A 27,515-nucleotide genomic window follows, 5' to 3' on the forward strand; every position below is an offset into this window, starting at 1 on the left:
GTTTATGTTGGAGGCGTAAGAACCGCCGAAAGTAGACTGAAAAAATTTGAAGGGGCAGAGAAAAAGGATGTTCAACTCAGAATGGCATCGAAAATATCACGTACCTACATCGCATTGAATAGTTGATGGAAAAGAGGAACTTAAGATGTATCTTAATTCACCTTTTTCGGTGAAATATTTTTTCTACTCGGCAGGAATGTCGAGTTCCACGATGCCAATTTTTTTATACGCTCCCAATACGATGCCAAATACAAAAATATTTTGGTATTTATATAAAAGGTATATCCTATAATATAATAAAGGTATACCTATAAAGGTATCGAAAATAAAATAGCTTTTTATTTTACGATTATGACTAACAACAAAATGATAGAATGTAAATAAATGTAAAACACTGATCTGCAGGGAGTAAAGGAGTATGGCCACGTAGCTTGCGTAAGACTCTCCTCATTTCATATTCACCTCCGTTATATCAGTTTTTTATTCAATTACAAAGTTAACTAGAATTAGGTAAGATTGTTTTGCATAATATGTCCAAGAACACGTATTAACATGTAAAGTTTTCGTAATAAATTATGAGATAAGAGCTGATAAACTTGTTGTACTTATAATTTCACAAAAGCCTTTGCTTCGCGAAAACAACTATTACATACGGAATTATGAGAAGATGCAAAATATTTTTCGACAGTTTCGTGGAAGTGTTCAGTTTCGTCCCAGGAAGAGGTTCCGGTGAAATTTTGTACATTTCGCTAAGATATTTACTTACATACAAAAGGACCTCTGATTAAAAGTACCTTTTCCCTTATCCCCGTTCTCGGAACATTGGGGCCCTGTAACAAGCTGGGCTTTTGCCATCCGGAAATCCTCCATTGCCCGGCGACCTGACCCAGCAGAGAGAGAGAGAGAGAGAGCGGTCCTGGCATGACAGCGCACCCATGTTGTACCCTCCAATAGGTTATAAGAGAGCTCTCTTACAATTTGCTGACTTAGTCGAGCGAATGCTCATTCCAACTGCGGTAGATTAAATTGGAAATTGAGTTTCTGACTTGTGGTGGTTTGTTCTACCTTTCATGTACTCGGATTTTACCTGATTCTGCTCAATGAATAGCTAGAACTACGGAGCGCTAGTCCTGGAGGTTGAGATCCACCAGGTAGAGGACCTAGAGCGCAGGAACTACGGAGCGCTAATTCTGAACGTCGAAATTCAGCAGGCAGAAGACCTAGGGCGCAGTATCCACGAGGTAATAATAATAACAACAATAATAATGATTCTTTATTTATCACAAATATGTTTGCAAATTTGAGGAAGTAAGGAGCAAGCAGGGGGGTTTTTGGCAGTAGTAGTAGAAACACCCGCATTCGCACGAGGAACAAGGGAAACTGCCGAAAACCTTGTCCAGGTGTAGCCGGACCCGAGTCCAAAGCACCGACAAGCAACTCGGCGTCTGAACGGCGTGACCCGTCTTCTTACATTTTTGCAAGTTGCCGTTCAGGACCGAATTGACAGGAAGGGGATTTGAACCCGAGTCCTCCCGCTCCCCAGTCACGAGTGCTAGCACCTGAGCTACTACGGTCGGCGTGAACCTAATGCTCGAAATCTGCGGAGCGCGATGCTCGTATGTTCTCTCTACTGCGCGTTCATTTCCGGTCTGTGGAATTCGGCCGAATGATTTTCGTCGTCGACGATTACGATCGGTGACGTCAAGAGAGAAAAAAATGTTGGTGACGTCAAAATTTGATGTGATGATAAGATCAGATGTATGATACGATGATGCATGATGTATGATAATGATATGATGTATGACGTACGATATAAGATGATGATATGATATGATGATTCTCTAAAATCCAGCAAAAAAAAATCACCTCTATGTGTTTCTTCCATATATGTGCGGATGATTGCATTCATATCGGTTGAACTGCTAATCTGTAACACTGTAAATCGATTGTACTGTTACAGAACTGATAGATGTGGTCTACATATCATGTAGAGTTGCACAAAAATGCTGTACAGCGATAGATGGTCATTGTATCGTGGATACAAGAAACAATAACGTTAAAGTTTTCAAGGTATTTTCCTAAAAAGGCCCACCAAGTACAACTAACATCAAATTTTTCATTTCGTACTTAATTCTGTAGTTTTAGTATTGATTTCTTATTTTTGCGAAAAAGTTATGTACTTGGTTGTTTAAGTTATGTAAGGATTTTGATTTGACTATTTTTTTTTTTTTTTTTTTTATATGAAGTCTATCGTTGCTGGTACTTGTTTTAATGTACATTGTCATTTTGGTGGTTTCTTTAAGGTGGTGGCTCCTAAAATCTATAAATGTATAAAACTTGTGGTAATATTTTCGCCATGGAGTTTAGCGAGCATCTCTTCGCGGCACACGATAGTGCGTCGGCTCGCGCGCGTTCTTGTTTTTTTTTTTTTTTTTTTTTTTACCTTTAACGAACTTAGCGAGATCGGCGGCAACAGATTTTGGTATTTCCACATGCTCTCATACATTCCCGCAAGGCTTTCGTTCCGTTCGGGAATCGGCCACTTCGCGCACTCTCTACTCTCTAAATGCGAATCAATTACAAGTACACCACTGGAGAAAATAAGTGTATATACATGCAGTGGAAAACAGTGAGGTATCAGTGGTAAGTCACTGCAACGTCAGTGTCTCCGCACTGTTTTTTTCCAGTGGTATACTTATAACTGGGAATCACTGCATTTTCACTGATTCAAATTTAGAGAGTACTGTACAAGGAGTCGAACTTGTAATGGAGGTATATTATAAAAATATTAATATTACCATAGAGTGATATTTATTCACATAATATATTCGGAGGTATGTATATATTACGTATACTATACGTTATGTTTCCTGCGAGGAATGATATGTACGGTATTTAGTCTCGAATATTTCGAGGCATTGGAACATGGTCTTCAATAAATATATATTTATATATAGGTATTACATATATTATATCTCTACACGAGCTTTTCTCCTGCAACTATCATACATTTTCCGGTCTCGTTCAGTCCAATTTTTCCACACCAGTAGTGTATTATACATCACTTACATTTATTATACCTGATTATTTCGCAGAAATCTCACACGGGCAATTTGCTGCAGAGTAAATCCCCCCAAATTTATGCAATTTCAGGATGCATCCTACCGAAATCTGCCTGCAAATTTCGGCAACTGAGAGAACATTTTACTGATAAACTTTTGTGTCGTTGTTGATAAAATTGGCCGACACCTCACGCTCTACAATCTTGAACAATTTGAAAAGCGTCTATCGGTAATATGTACCCTGTATTGCATAATGCAAGCGGATTCACCGTATGTTAAACATGTCCACGGAACACTTCTACGAAATAACCCGGTACATTACCAATGCATCACTGCACTGCAGTGTTTTATTTACTTTCAACATTTTGTTTCGTTAGAATATAATGCTTATTAGTCGCAATAACGTTTAGAAGCGGGTAGGTACTTGTGCTTATTTCTTCTAACTTATATCGCTCCTGTTGGGTTGTGTTAAGAGTTCCGAAGGGTTCGTTCGAAATGTTGTGGTTTCTTTCTTTCTTTTTTTATTCACTAGTGTGCATTGAGAACAAGATACACCTCGGTATTCATTCTTAACGCAGCCCAGTCGGTGACGTGGACGTATATGACGTACGGTATATGTGTTTTTTCCTAGTTTAAATACTGCTGTTGCGTTGAAACGTTAGTGCACATATTATTCTAACGATAAGATGTAGCACGAATAATTCGTTTTTAATTCATTTAATTTGCGTTTCGTTTGAGAAAGTATAGCGAAGTTACACGATCGGTGCAATATACGTTGTAAACATCCTTCGTTGGAATGATTAGTCGTGAATCCTCTTACCGACGATGGCTTGGAGATCAGATTTCCACACTGAGTCGTTTAATTGTAAAACAATTGAGTATGTGACAGCTAAATATAATTTGACCTAACAGTAGTTGGCGTTTTGCAAAATGAACGATAGGATTTTGGTGTATATTCAATACCGCCTGTCAAATGTAAGTATAATGGACTATAAAAATAACACTCATCCTCTGCGTAGATTACTATGTTAATAATTAAGACGAGAGAAAAAAATATATAAATCAACCGACAATAAGTTATTTGCAACTGCTAGCTATATTGAGATGCATAGCCACGTACGTTTTTAAAATGCGCGTCTGTGTACATGGCGTGTTTATGCTTGTGTGGTACCGCAGTAAAATATCAGAATTATTCATTATGCATCTGTATGTTGTACGGAGCTTCGCAAAGCATTTAAATTAAAGCTGAACACTAACTGTATGGTTGTCGCATAAAAATAAATCACACAATACGCAGAGTGGCTTATACGCATATGTGTACGATGGCGTGCGACTGTCTGCAGGTATACATAGGTATATATATATATATATTAGAGTGTTTCAAAAAAAATAAAAAAATGCTGGATTTTTCTTAACGCTACCCGATAAAATGCCTGTTTGGGAAAAATCAATTGCGGCAGTTCTCACGCATAAGCTACGTGGCTCACATTTTAAGAGGCTATTTTTTAGGTCCCAAACAGGCATTTTATCGGTTAGCGTTATGAAAACTCCGAAATTTTTTTTCTTGAAACACTCTAATAAATATATATAATAATATTACTTATATATAATATGGAAAATATGGAAACGAGACCCGTATAAATAATGTGGTATAATACTTATGAAAAGGTGTACATATGTATACGATGATACCCATTTTTGGTCGACACGACTGTTTCGGGACAGGTGAATTTTGTTAACTGACGCGGGAATATAGCCAATCAAGGTGTTGATTTTGAGTAACGGACGATAGCGAAACGCAACCAAGTTTCTTACACTTTTTCATTTTCACTATATTTAATATACCAGATGTGAACGAACGCAAGAGTGCCATTTATATGCTGTAGCGGGTTCAATTTCTAAATCTGTGGCCGTAGCTGGAAAAGCAGATCCACCACAGCTTCGTCGGCCAAAGTTGACGTGTCGCCAACGTTTTTGTCACCGACAGCTATTTTTCGTAATATACGCCGCATTATTTTTCCCGATCGCGTTTTCGGCAGGCCAGGGGCATGCTGAATAACATCCGGTTGAGCGAAGGGGCCTATCCTTTCTCGTACTGAAACGTAGAAAGAGACAAAATTAAAAACCAGTTGGATGCTCGGGCTACAAGAAAAAATCTGAAAAACGTAGATCATGGATAAAGGAGGCAAACTAGGTCTTTTTACGACAACCGGGCCGAAGGCGAATACACCAGTCTGTTGAAAAATATTTCATTTAGGCTGTATGGAATTTTTTTGGGTAATCGTATGTTTTCCAAAAATTACTTTTATTTCCCTTCATCACGTACAGCGTTCTTGTAAAATGCAAGGTGTTTGCACAAAAAAAGCATAACAATAACGAAAAACCCACCACTTCATTACAATGAACTAAACATTGTTTCTGATAAAATTGAACAAACAGTTTCTTCACGAATTGTACTCAACGTTCCACGTTAATTTTTTTTTTTTCTTTTTTTTCGGCCAATAAACCTTTTCTTCTTCTCTTTGATATATCCCCGAACTCGCTACCGCTTTCCATTTCCTGTTTTCCTGCTTCTATTTATTCTTGAGTTTCGCTCTAATACATATTGAATGCAAGTAAGAAGTCAGGTTTACACAGGATTTTTAAAATTAAGAATGGGATACCAGATTTCGAATTAAACGTGAGTTTCGCACTAAATGAAACTACAAACACGAGTCGAAGAAAAATCTTGACGTGATGGAATTCTTTGAGTATCTATCGCGGCTACAGTGAGTAAAAATCTATAAGAAACAATATAAAATACCTGTGCAGTTTTGTGGTTGCACACCTGTGATATCGAAAATACACGAGGCTTAAGGAGACTTTGCTTTAAAGTCTTTCTTCTTTTCGTACTGTCGCAGAAACGATTACTTTTACTACGGAACACGAAGGCAAAAAACACACGTAAACTATACTTGCGTTAGATGAAGAATCGTAATGATCGAATATCGAATTATTTTTGGGAAAATTCACGTATATCACATCTATACAATTATCCGTAGAGTGACGAGTGAGAATGGTACGCACCTTTGATCTTCAATTCATCCTGCAGCTTTCGGTCAAACGGCGCGTCCTGGTTCGGCGTAATGAAGCAGTAAAGACATTGGCCCTTGACCGGGTGTGGTCTGCTCACCACAGCTGCTTCAGCGACTGCTTCGTGCTCGCTCAAGACACTCTCAACTTCGGCAGTGGACATCAAGTGCCCGGAAACATTCAACATGTCGTCTACGCGGCCTGTCACCCACAAGTAACCATCGGCGTCTCGCTTCGCACCTGTGGGCATATTTCAGGGATCGTCATTTTCAGTATACGCTTTTATCGATATGGAGTAACGTTGGGGGAAGGGCCACGACCGTCTGATAAGTAACCTTTGTTGAAGGCCGAAAACTCTAAGATTCCAAACTTCCTGATTTGTCAAAAAAATTTCTTTTACACGGAAATAACACCGGTTAACACGAATTTTGAGTGTGGTTTCTAGATGTCAAGTTTTGATCACTTCCATGTAACTAATCTGTGAAAAAATAGTTTCAATAAATAAAGTTTGCTTTTGCAGAAATCAGAACGATATTTCGGATTTTAAGAAAAATTACCTACGTTCTCAAACATTTATTCTAAATAAAAATTAAACAAACTTCAGTTTTGCATTTAAATCACTTTTATTCAATAATAATAATTAATAATAAACTAGAAATGTAAAAGAATTGATAAACAATGTTTAAAAATGATTATTTTTCGTACTTTTTCTATTTTCGTATGGACTTTCTTCTATCAAACCTGAAACTTAATTTCCCATCATGCTCTCGTTATGCCGCCCCTGATAACGTTAATAAGAATAGAGTTCATCACGTCTTGGTGAAAACGTTTTCCTTTCTCTTCTGAGTAGGCACCCATATTAGCTATCAACCAAAAACTTCGACACTTGTTTATCAACATAAAAAAGACAAAACAAACTTTATGCGTAATAACTAAAGGTTGTGGTTATTATTCGCCGGATAGAATCGAAATCTATTTATTTCAAAAGAAATTCAGAAAAAGACAATTGTTTTTTGCCTACCTGCGTAATCATGCGAGATCATTGATCTCTGTTAGGTATATGTATAAGTAGATCAGTGTATACGAGACGCGACGCAATGCGAAACAAAACAGTCCAGCTTCTTCACGAAGCTGTATCTAATATGCCATGAAGAGCATGGGGTAATTATAAAAAAATATGTCCGCGTGACACGTTCAAAATTTCATCGTCTCAACCTTTGGGTAACTTCTTTCCACCATTTAAAGATTTAAACAGTTTGAGGGACAAGCAGACATACTCAATGAATTATTGTAGCTTACGCATGGTCGGTATACGAGGTTAATCCGCGAGAGAGCGATGCCTATCCAGAAATTGAAAGCCCGACAAATATTCGACTCTCGCGGCGACCCAACACTCGAAGTTGATCTCGTGACCGATATTGGACTTCTGCGATCCTCCGTCCCCTGTGTTTTCTCGCCTAACCCAAACGAAGCTACCGAACTACGGGACAACAACGAAGCCTCGTACAATGGGCGATCGGTGTTCAAAGCGGTTGAAATCGTCAACAACGTCATAGCTCCGGAGCTTCTTCGGTCGAAGCTTGAAGTCTGTCAGCAGCGCGAAATTGATAATCTTATGACAAGCCTCGACGGAACTGATAACAAGTCAAGGCTCGGAGCAAATGCAATTCTGGCCGTCTCTGTCGCCTGCTGCAAAGGCGGCGCGGCAAAAAGGGGTCTCCCGCTTTACAGATATATTGCCGAATTGTCAGAAAACACGGAAATAATTATTCCCGTACCAGCATTCAATGTAATCAGCGGCGGAAAATATGCTGGAAATTCTCTTGCCTGTCAAGAATTCATGATCCTACCTACAGGTATTCATATACAATTATACGTCGCATGATACATTAAGAGCAGCGACATTAGTAATAAGAATAATAATAATCGTAACGATGATGATGATGATGACGACGACGACGCAGCTAACGAATAAACACACCGCGTATAGAGTACCTACGTATAATGTGTGTGTTCACGTGCAGATATGAATCGGGTAGAAGCTAAATTTGATCTTTACGTTGCACGAGGAATCGAAGCGGCACAGTAATTCATTTATCCTTCGTTTCGCAAGGTGCGGAGAGTTTTGCCGATGCGATGAAAATGGGCACCGAAGTATTCCGCGTCATGGAGCGAAAACTTGCCGAACAACAAGATGCGAAACTACCGTTACCGGTAGGCGACGAAGGTAGCTTTACGCCCGAATTAGAAGACGACAAGGAAGCCTTGTCTGTAATAGACGAGGCGATCAAAACGGCGGGCTACGATGGAAAGATTAAAATTGCTCTAGATATGTCAGCCTCAACATTTTGCAAGGATGGTAGGTAGCACTTGGAAAATTTTTCACAACTGTTAGTAACACTGTCTACTGACAAGGAAGGTATCCCAGGTGGCTGTCTCCGATTTGATTTCTTTTGTATAATCTTATAGTAGAATAAAAATTAAGCGACGCGAATTTTTTTTCAACTGCCATTAAACACTTTGAAGGAGGTGAAACCACTCTTCAAAGTAAGGCATGTCAAGTGTCGATTGGGGTTGTTTTTTTTTTAAATTTATTCGTTTTTTTTATTGAGAAAATTGCATTTTTTATATCTGGTTATTAGAAAACTTTTCCAGCTGGATCGGTTGAAAAATATTGTGTTCCTGTGGGTGAAACTGCCAAATCGCCCCTTGACATGCCTTACTTTGGAGAGTGGTTTCGCCCTCTTAAAGTGTTTAACGGCTGATAAAAAAAAACAAAAAAAAAAAAAATTACGTGTCGCTTTGTCTTTAGTCTACTATAACATATTACAATAGAAATCAAGTGGGAGATGTCGACCTGGGATACCTTCCTTGTGAGGCCAACGATGAAACCACACTCAAAATACCTTAAGGTAATTCATAGAATTCATGCTGACGAGTAGACAAATGTTATTGATATCCAATGTGCGATTATTGCGTATGGAATTAATTAGAAAAGTTCTGATTCAAGCGTATGAACTGCCTTAATTGAACAGTGTAGGACGTTTCCTGTGTAATGACAATTCTGAGTAGGATTGAGCGTGGCAAAAAAAGGCTTCTCCAGAAACTAACGGCTTGTTTTTTCCGTTGCCTGCCGGAAGGCGAGTAGTGTGATTCGTTACCATGTCTTCGATATTTGTATACTTCGATTTTTGGATTTTCACAACTTATTAAACGGGAATCGCAGTCAGGATGATGAGAATCATATAACTTCTCGCTGAGTTACTTTCACATTGCTGTAAATAACATATGCACATATGCACATTATATGCATCAGGGCAGTACGATTTATCCTTCAAAAGCGAAGATTCCGACCCGAACGATTATATTGCGGCGGAAGAGCTCCGCGATCAGTATTTGGAATACATGAATGAGTTTCCAGCGATCGTATCGATAGAGGATCCATTTGATTTGGAGGATTGGGACGGGTGGCCGATGCTGAGCGATCAGTCAATTCAAATTGTCGCCGACGATTTAACGGCAATGAACATCGAACGTATAGAGGAAGCGATTGAGAAACAAACCGCGAACTGTCTACTGATCAGGTTACCTCAGATTGGAACTGTTACGGAGGCAATAAATTGTAATCGATTGGCGAGGACCAGTGGCTGGAGTTGTTTGATGTCGGGAGGTTACGGAGAAACTGAAGATACTTTTGTAGCGGATATGGCCGTCGGCATTTCCGCGGGTCAGTTCAAGGCCGGGGCTCCGTGTCGGAGTGACAGAATAGCGAAATACAATCAAATTTTGAGGATTGAAGAAGAGTTGGGGAAAGATGCCAAATATGCCGGCAACAATTTCAGGTATCCGTTCAGCAAATACAAATAGCTATAGATGGAGATGAATCAAAATTGTACGCAACGAATAAACATTGAATTTATGATCATAAGCGATGGTTGTATTGACTTCTAATCCAACAGCTGAATGCTGTTGAATTGTGGTGAAACGAACGGTAGCCAAGTCACCAATCATTCTCCGTTTTTGTATGTATTTTCATCACCAAAGATATCAATGCACGAGTAATCATAATATGTCAAGTAGTACAAATTTTTCCCTCTTACCGTCTCCTGTACAGTAATAGCCATGAAATTTGGAGAAATACGTTGACTGAAATCTTTCGTGATTTCCAAACAATGTCCTCATCATACCCGGCCACGGCTTGCTGAAGACCAGAAAACCTTCACCTTCGCCGTTGATCACGGTACCATCTTCGTCTAGAAGTTCTGGTGAAACGCCAAAGAATGGAAACGTCTGGAAAATGTATATTTTATCCGTAAATAATTTCACACACGGAAGACACATAAGAGGACAAATTTTTTTAGATGCAAGTATTGGAAGAATCCAATTCTGCATAATGTTTCCTTTTGCCACTCCTACAGTACAGATAATCGATGGAAGGAAAATTTATTTCTAGTAATTACTTGGGGCATTTTATTTAGAAGAACACGCAGTATGTAAACGAAAACTTGTCAATAGATGGTGTTCATCGTTATTGTGGTACGTCCATTGGCACCGGTAGAGAGGTGAGGCTCGTTCTAGATGCAGGTATAGATAGCGACATCTTATCGACATTTTTAAACGCGTCACAGCTCAGAAACAAACCCTTTTTGTCGGGTCGTGGTTATCTCCACTCTGGTTAACTTTCTTGATTATTGGAAAAAATCCACAACATTTTTTTCCAAGTTGGTGAGGTTAATCAGAGTAGAGATAACCCCCACCCGGAAAAAGGGTTTGTGTCTGAAATGTGAAGCGGTTAAAAATGTCGATAAAATGTCGGTACCGGGATCTGCATCTAGAACCAGCCTTACTTCTCTACTGGGACTTGACTCACAAGCAGGTGCTCGTCTAAAATCCCTGCGGCTGATTAAAATGCTGTCATTTCTACGCGTTGACAATGATTGTAGTACGCATAACATAGCAATGGTGATGGTGCAGGAACATGTGGTGCGCTAATTATCTCATCCGACAATGTATGAGCAAATGTTTGTGATTACGCTTAGGCAACTTTTCGCGATTTATTAGGCGTCTCGATGGGCGAAAAAGTATTCAAATTGACGTCTTACTTACTCAATTTCACGTCCGTTACGTACGCGCACTACCACTCGTCCGCATAAGGTACAGCTTTTTCTATTTGCGTTACGTTTGCTTACATACCAATTGACACGTCAAATCCCTGAACTAAGTCAATATGGACATAATTGCAATAGACACCAATTTGCACATCTCTTCCCCTTCCATCGCGGTAATGGGTAAGGGTGGTTGAGTTGGCTTACCGCGGATCCGGGTTTCATGGGTGTCGCCCCTGGGAGTGGCGTGATTACGTGACCGCCAGTTTCGGTCTGGAAGAATGTGTCGGCGATACTGCATTTGCCACGACCGACGACGTTGTAATACCACAGCCATGCTTCGGAGTTAATGGGCTCTCCTACCGATCCGAGGACCTGAATTGTTAATAACTTAGATTCCAACAAAACATTAACTTTTTGACATTATTCCTAGTCTCGAGATTTTCCCTCTATCGATAAGCATAAAGAATCTACAGTCCATGGTACTCATAAAAAAACGTTTTATCCGAAAAGCAATTATACATTACCTTTAAAGTCGTAAGATCATGTCTCTTTGGCAAATCATCTCCAAACTTCATGAGTGATCTCACGACGGTCGGTGCTGTGTAGAATTGCGTGACCTTATATTTATCCACTATTGACCAGTATCTGTCATTGTCCGGATAAAACGGTGTCCCTTCAAACTGTAATTACATGCGCAATAAACTATTCTCACTTTTTGACAGTAATAGCGAGCGTACAATGATTATAAAAGTACATTATCGGGATTTCTAATAGCTCGAATTACGGTACTTTTATCTGACACATTTTGCATCCAAGCAACTGTGACCTGGCAAACGCCTGGCAAGATGAGGCTATTGCAGACTCTAGATTATTTTACTTCCAGTGGGTGTTTTGATTTCAGGGACTGAATAAAACACTATCGCTGTACTTGGGTGCAGAAGGTATCAAACCCTGCAACAAGGTTTTCCACGTCCCGGTACGTTTAGGGCAGGAGTTTTTTTGCCGAGTGAACCGTAAAACAATTGACTTCAGATTGATTGTTGAGATTCGGATTACATGTAAAGCACAAGTTTTTATGTTTGTTATACCTTACCAGGACAGAGGTGGCGCCATTCGCTAATGGACCGTAGACAACGTAAGTATGACCTGTGATCCATCCGATGTCAGCTGTACACCAATACACGTCGCCCGGATGATAATCGAAAACATATTTGAACGACGTGGCGGCATAAATGAGATATCCGGCTGTAGTGTGGAGAACTCCTTTTGGTTTCCCCGTCGAGCCGCTGCGGTAAAAGAGACGTTGTTGAAGACAATAATACCCGGAAATTACCGGACATCGGGTACATACGTCCAAGAAATTTATCCGCGCATTTAACGCATTTTAATGACGGTTACCATAGATCAGACATGCGATACGATAAAATCATTTGTACCTAGTGTATAATATAAACAAAGGATCTTCAGCAGCCATCCATACTGGGTAACAGCGAGAGTCAACGTCTTCCATCTCTTCATGCCACCAAAAATCTCGATCCTCTATCCAAGCAACCTCAAAATCGTCGGATCGCGGGTTATTTTTTTGCGTACCATTCGTAGATCCATTTGTACCATTTACGCTGACACCTTCTATTGCCAATGAAAGAAACAAGGAGAAAACCCGTATATCCCCATCACGTGATTTTCACTCGGAGAGTGTGATAATCTTACCCCTGGATTCTGATTTAGTCATAGTGTTGCTGAGCCTTTGAAGATGAGATACCACTATACAGCTTTCTACCTGGTGTCCGTTATTTTTTGCCTTTTCCAAAGCGTCGTCGCATATACGTTTCAGATTCAGGAGCTTTTCACCACGCCATACGCCGTCCGCAGTTATGAGGACTTTTGATTTTGAATCGAGAATTCGTTCTGCCAGTGAATCCGACGAGTATCCTGCAAACTATTCGCAAGGAAAAATTAGACAGAGCATATACGATATATTTATCAGTTCACTGCTTAGTGTATTACATCATACTTTTTATACAAGTCGATAGCACACGGCGTGCTGCAGGCTAACGATAAACCACAACTTGTAGTTGCGACGTTAACTTGGCTATCAAGTCACCAAACATTTTTGGTACTAACCGCGTCATACGCATACATTCGCAAGGTCAAAAATGACACCCGATAAAATTGCAAAAACTTACCACAATGTTGTGAGTGGCGCCTATTCTCGTGCACGCAAGCATGGCTATGGGTAATTCGAGAATCATTGGCATATAAATTGCTACGCAGTCGCCTTTGGCTACACCTTTCGATTTCAAGACATTGGCAAATCTGCAGACCTCTTCAAGCAGTTTTCTGTACGTAAGCCGAGAGTAGTCATCTGGATGATTACCTTCCCTGTACAGATAAACCGGACACATTATTCGTTAGTAACGTTCCGCCCTCGAGTATTTAACGAAAAGTCGACTCTTCGATTGAGACCCTACGACCAGTGTTATCTTAGAGTCAGATGTAACAAGCGTGCAACGAGAAATCTGGCCATGCCGTATGCAGAGGTTCTTCTGTAATTCACACCAGATTTAACTATCGTCGTATTACGCGAATTATCATTACCGTATTCGAGGCTTCTTCCGATTGCGATTGCTTAACGTGCCGATACCTGCTATAGTTTCATAGAATAAATGGCATTGGACGAGAAATTCAGATCGTTTATACTTCAGCTATCGCACAGATACGTGCTGCTCCAAATATTTGCCAAGGAACGATTTAAACACGTGCAATTTGACATTTGACACGATGCGCGATATGTCATATCGTGTGTTCATTACACGCGGGTGAAGATTAAGTAACGCCTTGTCATTGCGGTTGAGAAGGGGGATAATTGGCGAAAAACGTGAATATCAACGTAAATAAATTCCTGGAAATACCTATATATACATACATGTACGTTGTATGTATATGCAACCGTGAAGACTGTCACTCTTGACGTAAGAGATTCCTCGATTGCATTAATTAGTATGTAAAATTTTCTTTAAACAGGTGTTTACTTACAAGTATGTACGTGAGTTATTTTAATTTCAGGATGACACCTTAATTTTTTTCGAACCACGGTTTATCGGTCTGTTTCTTACGTATTAGTTGTAGCACATATTAATTATAAACGATTCGAATCCAGTCATTAATAAATGTATAAATAGTATGATTCAATCACCGTTAATGCTGTATAATAATTACAAAAATTGAATTGAATCGCTGACACTGAGTCTCTACAGTATAGGTGACTAGGCATCCTCTATGAGAAATTGTATATTTTCAGTACTGATAAACATCTGTTTCCACGTAATTTATTACTAACAGTCAAGAGCTGTGTTTAACGGTCAGTTAACTAATGAATATGCAAGGGTTCTAGTTCAATGCAAAACCAACGTTCTGGATGGTGTTTTAAACGCAACTGACCGTATCCTCGCCAAAGTGACCCCGAAAAACTGTAAAGTAAACAGGTGTATCGGCACAATTTGCGACGGGTCAGCCCCGGGACTGTTTCCCGGATTTAAAGCGTCTTAGACCACGTTCTCTCTCTTTGAGTCTAACAAATAGTAAATAATAAAGTCGCTCAAAATTAGTGTACGAGTAGATGCAGGATGATGTAATTCGACAGATGGATACCGTGTCGTGAGGGAATGACCAATAATATAATCAGTTTAATTTGGTGGTGATGGACACGTGGACGTTGGCCAATCGAACTAGCGAATTTTAACCGTTCGACAGCAAAACGAGACAACTAGTTGCGCGAGTTTGGTTAAATATGTACATTGCACAAATTGGCGAATCGACGTAGAGTAATAAATGACAAGTTTCAGCATGAATACGAAATTTCAAGATCATGTTTGTAATCTTAAATGCATGTTATTGATATTCATGATATTCAATCATCAGCAATTTGGCCCAACGTTCGTCGTTGTAAAGATTATATGCAGACTGTAACTACATTTCACATGTTTATCATGTGGGTAAAGTTCAACTTTTTTACTCGTAAACGTAACAAGAAATCAATAAACATTTTTGTAGATATTCGGCGTTACGTAATACAAGTTTCAAAAAAATCCGTCACGTGTCTTGCATGCATAGAAGCTACCGATTCGCATAAATTTATAGCGATAAGAATAAAAATAAAAAGAGAATCACTCTCGCATCACGCCATAGGCTATAATATGATATAATACCTTTATTAGAAATATACATACCTATAAGCTAATAACCATTCGAGCCATTTATATTCTTTATTATCGTGCAAACCTTGGGACAATAAGTTGGTCACCTTGTCTACACGTATTTACGGTACACATGTGATCGGACGATACCTTTCTCCCAAGTGTTCAGTTGTTACAGTATTATATCAAAGTCAAAATGTGAAAAATGACAAAGTTGAAAGTCTTCAACTATTGAGATAAATTCGTTACCAGGAAAGTTAATTTTAAAATTATTTCACCAGCCTGTTCGAGGGGTGCTTCCGTCTTTGAGAACACAATCGCGTGGTGAACTTTCCTGATTGGATTAATGAAAAGGTAACAACTCACCAATAAAAGGCAACCTTGTCGCCGTTTCCATTCTTTACGTTTCTGTCGAGAAGGTTGAAACTAATATTGGTGGAGGCACCTTCCATCCATTCGATGAATACGTCTCCTTTACTCACATCGAAATTGTACGAGCAAAATTTTCCCTCTTTTACCGGTGTCTCCCAGTGAAACTGTTTGGCCACCTGACCCCAAAATTTTTCGGGACTTTCAATCGATCTGCGAAACGTGAAATACATCAGATACTTGATAATTTTCTTACTCTTACTTGTTACGTACATGAAAGATGGTCGTTATCGTTAAGTCGCTGAAAAACATTGTTTACGTATTGGATAGGTGCATTCTTATAAATTTTGCGAAGCTAGGCAGAGTGATACATTGCAGTTAAGCGAGGCAATGTATAATAAATGGTAAATAGCACTTCGTGGCGATATGGGTGCAGGAGCGCCGCAAGAGTTCAGAGGTTATCTTTATTGTTACATACAAAACTACATATTATCTTTGCAGCTGATTAACGCGAATTGATTAATAAAGTGGCGATGCAGTGCAAGGAATTCAATACGCGGATTAATGCCATTCACCATCATCATCGAACGATTGTTTCCAATAACATTTACGAAGTAAACTAGCATCTGAAGTTTGAATTCATTTATCAAATAAAACATGATAAGAAAATTAAAAATGTATACCGCGCGATTCATACGTATTACATACGCGTAGGTTTTACCACCTATTTTAATAACCATCCAAGTGCAGCACGTACATGCGGTTAATCGCGGTCACGTGCAGCTATTTAATTACGTCGGCTGAATACGAATTTCATGCACATGCACTAAATGGTACTCATCTTACGGACATGTGAAACTCGTCTGTCCATAGTTTCGTTTGGGATGAGTAATATAAAGTGTGATTGTATCGTCAGTTGTTTTCTTGTTTAAGTTGCGTCGAATGAAATTATTACAAACATTAATTTTATATAGTGAACAGAGAAGGCAATTCAAGCTATTCGACGATGTTTTGGGGTCGCTTTATTACGGGCTTACGTTTCCAGAAAATATCCGAGTTTGGCTTGGAAATAAAAAACACACCGTCATTTTTGACGTTGCATGTTCCAGCAGGATGACGGGTACGAGATGAATCTACGCCAAGGTTGTCGATCTCTGTGTAGGTCAGATTGCAATCCGGGAACATGATTCCTTACTCATATGCATATACATGTATAATATGTAAGTTTGTACATATTCGCGTATTTACGACACCCTCGAAATGTATAGTTTTTCGTCGTTTTCGGACTACCAACTGAATCGATTGACGGTCCTAATACGTCATCGTGAATATCGATCAAGAGAAACACGGTCAGTAAATTTGGCGGAGCTAGTAAAGATGCATGAATTACGTATAACAATGCCGAATGCGATTTGGTTAATTTTCATATGACTGTATGGAACAAAAACCTATGCCTGTATAATCTTATTACATACGTGTGTAAATTGACGCAGGCTGTATTAGTTCAAACTCACTGTTCGTAAAATTCTTGATACTGTTTGAAGCTGCTGCAGTGCGAATTCGCAGCAACCGCCGCGTTCGGATGGTAAATTCTGTCAGCCATACTTATTTTTTGAATGTTTAGTCGTTCACCCTGACACCCCTGTACTCTCGTTGGACCAGCGAGGGTAGGATCTGCAACTGACACGGACCCTCGGAACACTTGTGTCAGTAGAAGTCACGCATGTACCGAAGAGAAATCGACCGTGTCGATACGTGACAGAGGCGGTTGGAGTACTGACTTCCTCCTCGAACGTTGGTTAACGAAATGCTGGTGCGCAACCCGCACTTGTCTTTCGGCTTGCAGTTAGTTCTCCAGGGCGCAGGTCGTCGGGGATCTGGGCGATGAGGGGCAGGGGCACTGCTACAGCCGGCGGTACCGCGATCGATACACGTGCTTTCCTTTTCGCGGTGGGACCAGGCCGCCGGTGCAACGGAAGGAACTGGGACTCAAACGCCGCTCGTACCTCGAGCGGAGCGACGACGCCGCGACGGTGTCAAGAGGCCGTAGAGCCGATGGCCATACGAGCTGCGACGCTTACTCGATCGTCATCGACTACGCACAACCTCGCCTCGTTGTCAGTTCGATTGCGTCGAATGATACGATATGTAACTCACCTGCTGTACGTATACATATATTAGGGTGGTTCGTTTGTTAAAGTAATTTTTTTTTCTAAAGTGCCGGTCGAACGATTTGTGACAAATGATGAAAAAAGAAACCCTCGTTAAACCTGGAGGATGTACGGCATTTTTTTTTCCGTACACTTGTCACAAAAATTTTTCGAGTGGCACTTAAAGAAAAAAAAGTTCAAAAATGAGCTACCCCTAGGCGGGATGTATCTGTGTAGAATAATGCAGCGGATCATTTCGGAGAATATCATATTTGCCAGTTCCGGTTGAGTGAAGTAAATGCACCAGTGAATAAACGCTTCGAGAAATTCACCCAGCGAACGAACAACCATGGTGAATAATTCACTATATATACGTGTAAACTTTTCTCTGGTTTGTTCATTTATCGGTGCAGGCTGTTTATTCGCTGGTGCAGTTATACCCATATTCTTAGCAAAAATCGCCGGACAACTCTTTTAAGAAGATAAGAAAGTACGAGTAATTTTTACTGCTGCCGAATACTGATACCGATCTTCTCATGATATACTTGCCGGAGGTGATGCACCGACAAGCGAACGCAGTTGACTGAGGAAATGGTGGCCGTCAGAATTGGTTGTTGTGTCTGACCCCTGGTTCATGTGCCTGCCGGATGGAGTTGTATTGGGAAGTGAATTATCCGGTTAATTGTAGGACAAACAGCGAAGGTATAATATTCATAGGGGAACTTGGTACGCGCAATTCTCACGTCCTTCATACCGCTTGCCTTGCGAGATTACGAAAGCATAGTAAAATTGTGAAAACAAAGAAAAGTTGCAGGCGATAAAGCTGGGAAAATGAGACGAATTAAAAACTGCAAGTAAGGAGACGCTTAATTGCATAACGAACAGTTGTGACATTATTCAGAAATTGTACAGGCAAAGCTGCGGTGTGGAACACCAAGTTCTGTCACACATCTCTGCCAGTATTGTATTCGTGAGGATACGGTATAAGGTATACCTATTGGGTGTGTTAATTCAATTTTGGGCTGAGCCTATTTTATTCTATTACTCATTAATCATCTATAAACCACGTTTTGTTCCATCTTCTGTACTACTCTACAGAGAATTTTCCCGAACAATAACATATGCTTGCCAATTTTCTTTCTTTTTTTTTTACCAATTCTGGATTGGTCATTCTCACCTTCATTGCCAGCCTAGAACAAGTATTAGCGTTGGTGTGTCAAATATAAGCATGCTGAACGAATGCCGTGGCGTATATAGTTGTTGGACGAAAATGGAGACGCATTACCTACAGACACAGCGCGTATAATTTATTAGCAGAAGAAAACACGCGCATGAACATTCTAAAACGTCTTGCGTTTGCGTTGAATGCTAAGAGTCTATCTATAATCCGATAGTCTCGCCACTGCCATTCAAGTGTGAAGCGTTTCGGTTGGCAATTATTATCATTCCATGGCTATATGCAAGGACAAGGTCTATTATAAGGAAAAGTGAATGGTTCTTGCGATCTGTTATTGCGTAGCATTCATCACGGACCCGTCAATGCAAAACAATAAAAGTAGCATGATCCGATGCTCAGGCATGGTATTTTTTCTAGGCCTTTCGCCGGAATAGAATACACCTATCCCCATGCCAATCCGACCGTCTTATCCCTTATCATTGATTGATAAGGTACGATTAATTATGTTGTTGGTAAAAGAACGACAAAGCCAACTTAAATACCGTTTCGGTCGACAAGTTTGCTTCGGTCGATCGTGTGTCTAGGGACATTCCGTCATTACCGACTTTAACATTTAGTGGTTTAGATATGGATAAGGTTTCGCTACGGTATTCGTTAGAATTTCAACTTTACACGTCGAGGTTTGCGATAGCTAATATAACAGCAGCTTGTGTAGACATTTGAAAAATCGAGTCCCAATTATAGACCTTTTTTGGTTCTACCTGTTTGATCCTTAATTCTGAAATTACCAAAAAATTTATTTTTAGTGTGCAATCCTCTAGCAATTGGATTTAGTCATCGAAAAATTCACAATTTGTTCTGTAAATTTATAATTTTGGCAAATGAAAGGGTCAATAATTGGGTCTAAACGTGTCAATAACTGGTACACTTACCTTAAACGCTTTTGTTTTAGCTCAATAAATTGCAGGCAATTTTGTCTGCACAATCGATGCTCGTATTCTATTAATTGAGCGTTTCCGTATCTGCATGACGAACTCGAAATAATGTTCCAACTGATAATCCTACGGAGGGATGGGTGACATGAAGATGATAACTTCAACAGTACAAATTCAATTACAATACATTCACTTCGGAGGTAGTGCAACACAATTGAATCAAGTAATAACTTGGCAACAGCACCTCCGTGAAAATAAACATTATATGGTTAGTTTGCTCGTGTCAGTAAAGTAAGAGATTCCAGTTACGTACGTATCCATATAGCGGAGGGGCGAATGTGTTCGTTTTAACGACGTGACAGTCCGGTCTAGATAAAAGGTTTGCAACTTCCTGCAACGAAGACGACGTAGGCACTTGAAACTAATCACCCTTCATAATCCCTCACCGTTTAAATAGCCTTGGTCAAGCCGTTTACTTAAATGGCTTAGACTTTGTTTCATGTAATCGTGATATATTTTACTTGATTTTGCAAATTCCTTCGTTCACCGAACACATTGACAGACAATTAAAAGCATCAAGATTCGGCTGCCATCACGTTTTGCAATAATTTATTCAACTAAGCCACGTTCTATGATATTATTAATGCAACTCTTTGTACGGTCGTGGTTGATCGTAGCTTACAGTCTAATAACGAACAAGTCGGCTATGATAATCAACATCTGTATCGCAACCGCCTAATAAGAGCGGAACACCGTCACATTTTTATGAGAATGGAAAAAGAGGAAGATTTTAGTTTCTGGAGTAAAGTGGAGACTGTCGATAATCATGCGAGTGTGGTGGTTTCCTCGGGGAAGCTCGCCGAGTTTCAGGGACTCGTGAATGAACAGCACAGGGATGTCCACGAGTTGATGAATGACTTGCAGAGTGTTATAGATCAAGAGAATCCACACTCTGATACTCTTAAATCCACACTTCAAATCGAAGTTGGTACCTTATTAGTTTCTTATGAAAAAAAAAAAAAAAAAACTGTTATTAGATATATGTCATACATGTAAACTTTTTTCAGGTCAATTGATAGATAAATAAGCACTATGAGTAGTGAGTATTTAAAGCTGATTTCTCCGCTTGTTGGAGATGAAACTGACTGGGGTTGAACTATCCACCGGGTGAAACCGTCCTTCGGATTGAAAAATCCTACAGTGTTTCCGGCAAGAGGAATTCACGCACGCGACGGAGCTCCCTGGCAGTGGTCACTGATCGTTTTCAGATCCAACTGATCGCCAACAACGATGTAAATACCAGACAAGCAGCGGAGACTGGTGCATCTTCACCGTCTATAATACCGATGGTTACGTCTGCACACGTAAAAAGGTACAAAAGTTTTCTGTATTTGGATACAGCGGGCAGTTTGTTCTTCAGAATTAACTGTGTAGGAAAATGCGACAGTTGTACCAATGCCATAGCTGACGATGAGCTGATCGTAATCGGAACTGCCAACGGAAAAGTGAGTTTTCAAATTTGTAGGCATACGTGTTGGTCACTTTATAAGCAATAATCAGATCAGCTGTAATATCTATTATATCTTCCGAAGTGCGGCAAGCATGGTGTTTCATAATGTGGTCAACAACTGTTTGCAGTACAAACACAGGAATGAAAGGGATTATACTGCAAGCGGACCACACAAAGGTAAAATTGTGTGGCTCGCTCTAAATAGGGTTCCTTGAAGAGAATTTTAAAACAATATTGTTCAGCTGTCACATGACGACCTCAAATGGTATAAATCCAGTACAATCAGTAACATTGATTTGATGGTTTGCACGCGGCAGATAAACATCTTCAACGATAATGTCCATCATGTATGTAATCGCAAAGATTACCAGACTAGATTGATACAAATTTTCATTTCCTAATCAAAAAATCTGACTGTCGTCTTTACTTATCAATACGTGTTTTTATTGTGATGACGCGTGTATTGGCAAATCTCGGCTATAAATATGGAATACGAAGAAGATGAGATTGAGCATTTTCACGGTCGCCAAGTAAACCGACGTAAGTTCAACGATGAACGCTCTATAAAATCTAACCACTCTCAAGTCTGGCAGTATCCACGTGCATGGCATCAATTTTGTTTGTTTCCGTTTCTTTACAGGACCGCTATGCTGCGTCTTTGGATAATCGCAGCCTGTGCGGCCACAGCCGTATTCGCCGAAGTAGACAGATTCGACAACTACAAGGTATTCGCCGTAACTCCCAACACTACGGCTCATTTGAATTTACTCAGGGAACTCGGTGAAACTGAAAACGGCGTAAGTCACCCCTCCACTACCTTTATACTGAAATAACTTGTAAGATTGGCTCGCTTCGAGAAGAAACGCGTGCAGGCCAAAACCAATTTTTACGCAGCACTAACATGTGCAACGATGTTATTTACTTGACATGCAGTTTGATCTATGGAACGATCCAGCTCGCCTCGACGCACCGGTTCACATTATGGTACCACCGCATCGGCTTTATGAGTTCGAAGAATACATGAACGTAGTGGGCGCGCATTACACTACCTACATCGAAGATGTGCAGAAATTGATAGACGCTGAGAATGGCCCGCTCCAATCACGGGACGGTAGCTTCGGGTGGACGAGCTATCACACTTTGAATGAAATCTACGAATGGCTGGAATCTTTGGCCGTTAAGTATCCGGAAAACGTCGAAGTGGTGGTAGCTGGCTCGACCTACGAAGATCGTGAAATAAAGGGCATTAAAATTTCATTCGGGTCCGACAATCCTGGGATCTTCATCGAAGGTGGTATCCACGCTCGGGAATGGATTTCACCAGCAACCGTGACTTACATCACCAACGAACTTTTGACCAGCACGGATCCCGACGTTAGAGAATTGGCCGATAGACACGACTGGTACATTTTTCCCGTTTTCAATCCGGACGGTTACGCGCACACGCATTCCAGCGTAAGTCTCAGTCTTTTCTATAATGTGCAGTTGTGCGGCATTATGTCACAGTCGCGTATTACATCAACGAGAACTTGAAGGAAGTTTGTTTTTCCGAATGAATTTTCAGCATAGTATTGCTCCAAGTTTTCTTTTTGTTTGCCTGTTTGTTCGGAAAAAAAAACAACAAAGTATTGACGAATGCCTCGATTAAATCCTTGAACTGATTGTACTCTACTTTTCATTTGACAGAGCCGTTTGTGGCGAAAGACGCGGTCCCGAGTGAGCGCCTTGTGCCGTGGAGCTGATCCAAACAGAAACTGGGGATTCCAGTGGAACAGTAAGACATTTTAAATTGAAACTAATGACGGAAATCGTGAATTCGAGTAAAAGAACAAAAGCTTCCCGATATATCCTGAAATTTTCAGCCGGTGGCGCGAGCAGCTTACCCTGCGTGGACACGTACGCCGGTTCGGGACCTTTTTCCGAAATTGAAACCAAATCCGCATCCGAGTACATAGACTCTATCAGCGATAAATTCTACGCGTACATATCATTTCACAGCTATACCCAGTTGTTACTCATACCGTACGGACACACCACGGATCATCTAGACAACTATGACGAATTGGCAAGTATACATGCATACCGTGCTTATCAATATGACAATTTAGAACCAGGCGAGGAATGTAATGCGGGTATTTATTTGTTTCGTGCAGTACGAAATTGGAATCATAACTGCTGAGGCTCTCCAACAGAGATACGGAACAACGTACACGGTCGGAAATATTGCCGAAACTATCTGTAAGTACGAAAATCAGTTTAAATATAGAATTTTCGAAAATTCGTATGTACTGCACAATGTAATGACAAAGTCACTTAATTTGCAAACAGTCAATCTACGGAAAATGTGCAAGTAAATTTTTACGTTCAACTTGATCCAAACAGATGTTGCCACCGGAGCATCCGTAGACTGGGTTAAGGCCACGTACAATACGCCGATTACCTACATTTACGAATTGAGGGATCTTGGCCGATGGGGATTCCTTTTGCCCGCCGCGCAAATTATTCCCACTGGGGAAGAAACTCTGGACTCACTCGTGGCGATGTTCAAGGCTGCCAAGGAACGTGGACACGGCGTATAAACTTGATGGAAGACAGTTAGCAGGTCACTACTGCCACTTTTGCAATGTCAACGTCTCGAGCATACATACTTTCATTTTGAATTTCCAATTGCAACAGGGTTTTTTATATTCACCAGAAGCCAGAAATCCTGTAGTACCTACTGAACTTTGTACATGGCATATTGTTCACTCTGTGTCTATCTTACTTTTCGAACATCACTTTATCTAATGTGAATAAATACGCGTATGTGTAAGAGTATTTGCAAATTAAATGGCATTTGTGATTTACAATTTTACACCTGTATTGTCATTACATGTAGAATAAATGACCTGCAAGTAAGTCACCTAGCAGTTCTGTGAACCAATGTCCTTCTGACGGACAAATAAAAATCTCGTATTTTTGACTAATTCGTTAGTCAACAAACAAATGGTAGATAAGGAAGTTGGTTGGCCAAAAAAAAAAATTTTCAGTTAAATACTCAACGTCATAACATTGCACCGAAATTAACGACGATTAATAAATGGGCGTTCATTAATCGACTACCGAAAGAAACAAAATCAGTTTCAGTAACTTTGTATAAAATATTCTTCGGCATAGAGGGAGCCGTTGTAGATTGAAATCGAACAAATTTGCCATATTTTAATAATTTTACAGAGATTTGAAATGAAGCATCGATATCTAATTGTAAGATTTCGTTCACAATTCCAGCATTTTTCATTTTTGTGTATTTTAAGAGATCTTCGTAGCTTACAAATATGATAATTCGATGAGTTCTCGCCGTATGTACGACTGCGCGTTGACGCATGAATTTAAAGTAGGTTACCCCTGGGCAAACTTCTGCGACAGGGGACTTATTACAGTTTTTTACTTTCCACATTTCCCACCATCCCAGCATTCTGATTGGCTTGCAAAGTTCAGTCAACCAATTAGAATTCTTGGATGGTGGGAAATGTGAAAAGTGAAATTACATAATCGACCTCCAGAACTCTGAGCGTAAGTGGGGGGGGGGCTGGGTGGGTCGAGGCCGTAAGAAGACGCCTTACCGACCGGTAGCTTCTTTATCGGTGGGAGCGGTTTAACACGCAATCCCATAAGCAATCCAAAACCCCATTAGGGTAACCGTCTACAACAGCCTTCAGTTTACGGTCTGTGACAGGCGATAGAATTAATGAAAAGTATTGTTTATTTGTCACCTTATAAGCCTAAGTTTTCTTTTCAAACACTTGACTAACACTGCTAAGGAAAGAGAAAAAATATTCGTCGGTATCAGTATCGCCCACTTGTAATCTTTCATCCCAGAGAAGAAGACGAAGAAAGTCATCGAGACTGTCAATTGTCCGAAGACAATCTCATCCCTAGATCGTCATTTGTTTCATTTTTGTTTGCAAACAGTAAAGCCAGTCAGTCATCTATCTTTTGTAGCGCGTCACTAATACCACAGCTCCTCTAAAGAGTAATAATCTTATTACGCGAATAATTCATCACCGAACTCATCGAACTCCGAACGATCATTTATTCGTTAGACTAGATAGCATCCCGCTGTGATCCAGGTCTTCAAGACCGAATAAGTTACGCAGGAAAGCTTGCAGTGCTCTTTCATCAAGTAGGTTCGACAACAGAAAGGTTTTCACGGTTTTGGGTTTGAGTACCGACATTTTAGGTAACGTATGTCAATCGCTGCTATCTTCCTCCCGACAGATCGATTATCTGTTAATATCGAACATTTCCTCGGAAATACTGTTAAAAATTGAATTACTATCAGTTTCACGACTCTACGTATACGTGTATTGTATGTATGCATACATGTAATAGTACACAGAGGGGGAAATAACTCGCCGAATAGACGCGTCAGTAGGCTTATGAATTAATTACAATCAACTGAAATAATGAAAAGTAACTGAATTAATGAGAATTACTAAAAATGAATTGATATATTGAAAATTAACTGAGATGTAACTGAATTATGGAAAATTAATTCAAGTTGATTTGAATCAGTTTGGATTCGTGCCAGAATTATCTGTTTACAGAGAAAAAAAATCAAAATGAAATAAGAAGTCAAGTTTAATTAAATAAAAATCGTTTCAACTAACAGGAAATACAAAAAAATTCATTGATATTTTTTTGGAGTGAGAATTCGAGTAAATAATCGAGAAAAAAATTTTAATTCATGAATTGAAATGAAGTAAGTCGAATCGAAGAAATCTGTCTGAGTTAAAAAAAATTATTTTGCAGTAAAAAAATTAAGTTGAATTGCATGAATTAATTGTAATGAATTCAACTCGAAAAATTATCGCATCACTCAAATCTCGAGTTATTTCCCCCTCGTGGTATACTCAGGAAGATAATATAAACTTCACCGAGTGTATGCTTTGCAATTACATAGTTGACAAATAGATAATCGTTATACGTGTGGCTGTATTAATTACATTAATCTCGAATATTATTGGACGGTGGTTATCTTAAGCGAGTTTTAAACCCAAGTGCATCCGAATTCACAACTGTTTGCTAATTGTAAGGATCTTATCTAATCCCGATCCCATTATACAACCACGAGCTTAATTTACGATCATTATCCTATTACAAGCGCATTGGTAAATATGCGACAATACAATAGCATAGAATTTTAAAATAAGTAACAGTATTATAAAGAAAAATATACAGAGTGAATTCCCAACGACTACATTGCACGTTCTGTCGTCTGCTAATTATAAGATTTAATGCACGCGCGCTACAATGCGAGAGCGACACGACTGTTTGTCAGGGCGAACAACCGTCATAGATGACTGGTTGCCACGATGTATGTAACCTCACAAATTTTTACCGTTGTGAACTGTGAGTAATTGTCACTGACAACTGTCAAAAATTTGGGGTTACACACATTGCGACCAACTAGCGTTTAAATTTATGACGCTTGGTCGCCCGCCACTCTCCGATTATAGCGCGTGCGCATTAAATTTCAGCAGACAACGGAACGTACAATCCGTAGGAATTGAATCTGTATATTAGCGAAATGAAAGCTATAGGTTGTATGTATTGTAGGTATGTGTGTGTGCATTGAGAGTTTTGTCACGATCGGTTGGACGGTCTAAAATCACACAGACCTATTGATTTTGTTTTTTTTTTTTTTTTTTCAAGAAAATGACAACACTTGGAGCAATTTGAGATTGAGGGCTTTATTATTTATAGTTTTAAAAATATTTGTCTCTTTACTTCGATGTGCATATAACTATGTCGGCCTGTAAGGCCTTAATCTTCATGTTCTCGATGAAACGGTTCAAGCAACATTTCTGAATGTCGCGACGAAAGAAATCCCAGTGTGTTCTTACGGTTCAATGTGGAGTCATTTTTATCCAAATGTATTATCATGCTATCGTTTT

The 27,515-nt window shown here is 39.8% G+C and overlaps 3 protein-coding genes and 1 long non-coding RNA gene across 5 annotated transcripts; 2 read left to right on the top strand and 2 right to left on the bottom strand.

Moving 5' to 3' along the window:
• Positions 1–450: 450 nt before the first annotated feature.
• LOC124292893 lies at positions 451–1,172 on the bottom strand. The gene is made up of 2 exons (XR_006902843.1): positions 1,088–1,172; positions 451–1,011 (listed from the first exon to the last, which is right to left on the bottom strand). It is a non-coding gene; the product is annotated as an uncharacterized LOC124292893 (long non-coding RNA).
• Positions 1,173–2,386: 1,214 nt separating this feature from the next.
• LOC107220443 (acetyl-coenzyme A synthetase) lies at positions 2,387–17,911 on the bottom strand. Of its 2 annotated transcripts, none has more exons than XM_015659041.2 (11): positions 17,322–17,902; positions 15,805–16,020; positions 13,429–13,624; positions 12,953–13,181; positions 12,679–12,871; positions 12,336–12,528; positions 11,767–11,922; positions 11,447–11,614; positions 10,235–10,424; positions 6,129–6,374; positions 2,387–5,157 (listed from the first exon to the last, which is right to left on the bottom strand). In XM_015659041.2, exons 1-11 carry the CDS (start codon positions 17,408–17,410, stop codon positions 4,961–4,963), a joined length of 2,073 nt encoding a protein of 690 aa, XP_015514527.1. In that variant the 5' UTR covers positions 17,411–17,902; the 3' UTR covers positions 2,387–4,960. The 2 variants fall into 2 exon arrangements, 1 of the variants encoding a protein (XP_015514527.1); XR_006902842.1 differs by lacking the exon at positions 2,387–5,157 and adding an exon at positions 6,840–6,997 and having other exon boundaries at positions 6,248–6,374; positions 17,322–17,911.
• Positions 7,471–8,051, top strand: LOC107220444 (enolase-like). Its single transcript, XM_015659043.2, has one exon. The coding sequence runs from the start codon at positions 7,471–7,473 to the stop codon at positions 8,017–8,019; it is 549 nt and encodes a 182-aa protein (XP_015514529.2). The 3' UTR covers positions 8,020–8,051.
• A 4,153-nt stretch (positions 17,912–22,064) lies between the features above and the next one.
• Positions 22,065–24,433, top strand: LOC107220459 (zinc carboxypeptidase). Its single transcript, XM_015659067.2, has 7 exons — positions 22,065–22,119; positions 22,220–22,376; positions 22,513–23,034; positions 23,266–23,353; positions 23,442–23,644; positions 23,733–23,817; positions 23,962–24,433. Exons 2-7 carry the CDS (start codon positions 22,227–22,229, stop codon positions 24,156–24,158), a joined length of 1,245 nt encoding a protein of 414 aa, XP_015514553.1. The 5' UTR covers positions 22,065–22,119; positions 22,220–22,226; the 3' UTR covers positions 24,159–24,433.
• The last annotated feature ends 3,082 nt before the right edge of the window (positions 24,434–27,515 follow it).

Source organism: Neodiprion lecontei, chromosome 2 (genome assembly GCF_021901455.1).
Source record: "Neodiprion lecontei isolate iyNeoLeco1 chromosome 2, iyNeoLeco1.1, whole genome shotgun sequence".
NCBI lineage: Eukaryota > Metazoa > Arthropoda > Insecta > Hymenoptera > Diprionidae > Neodiprion > Neodiprion lecontei.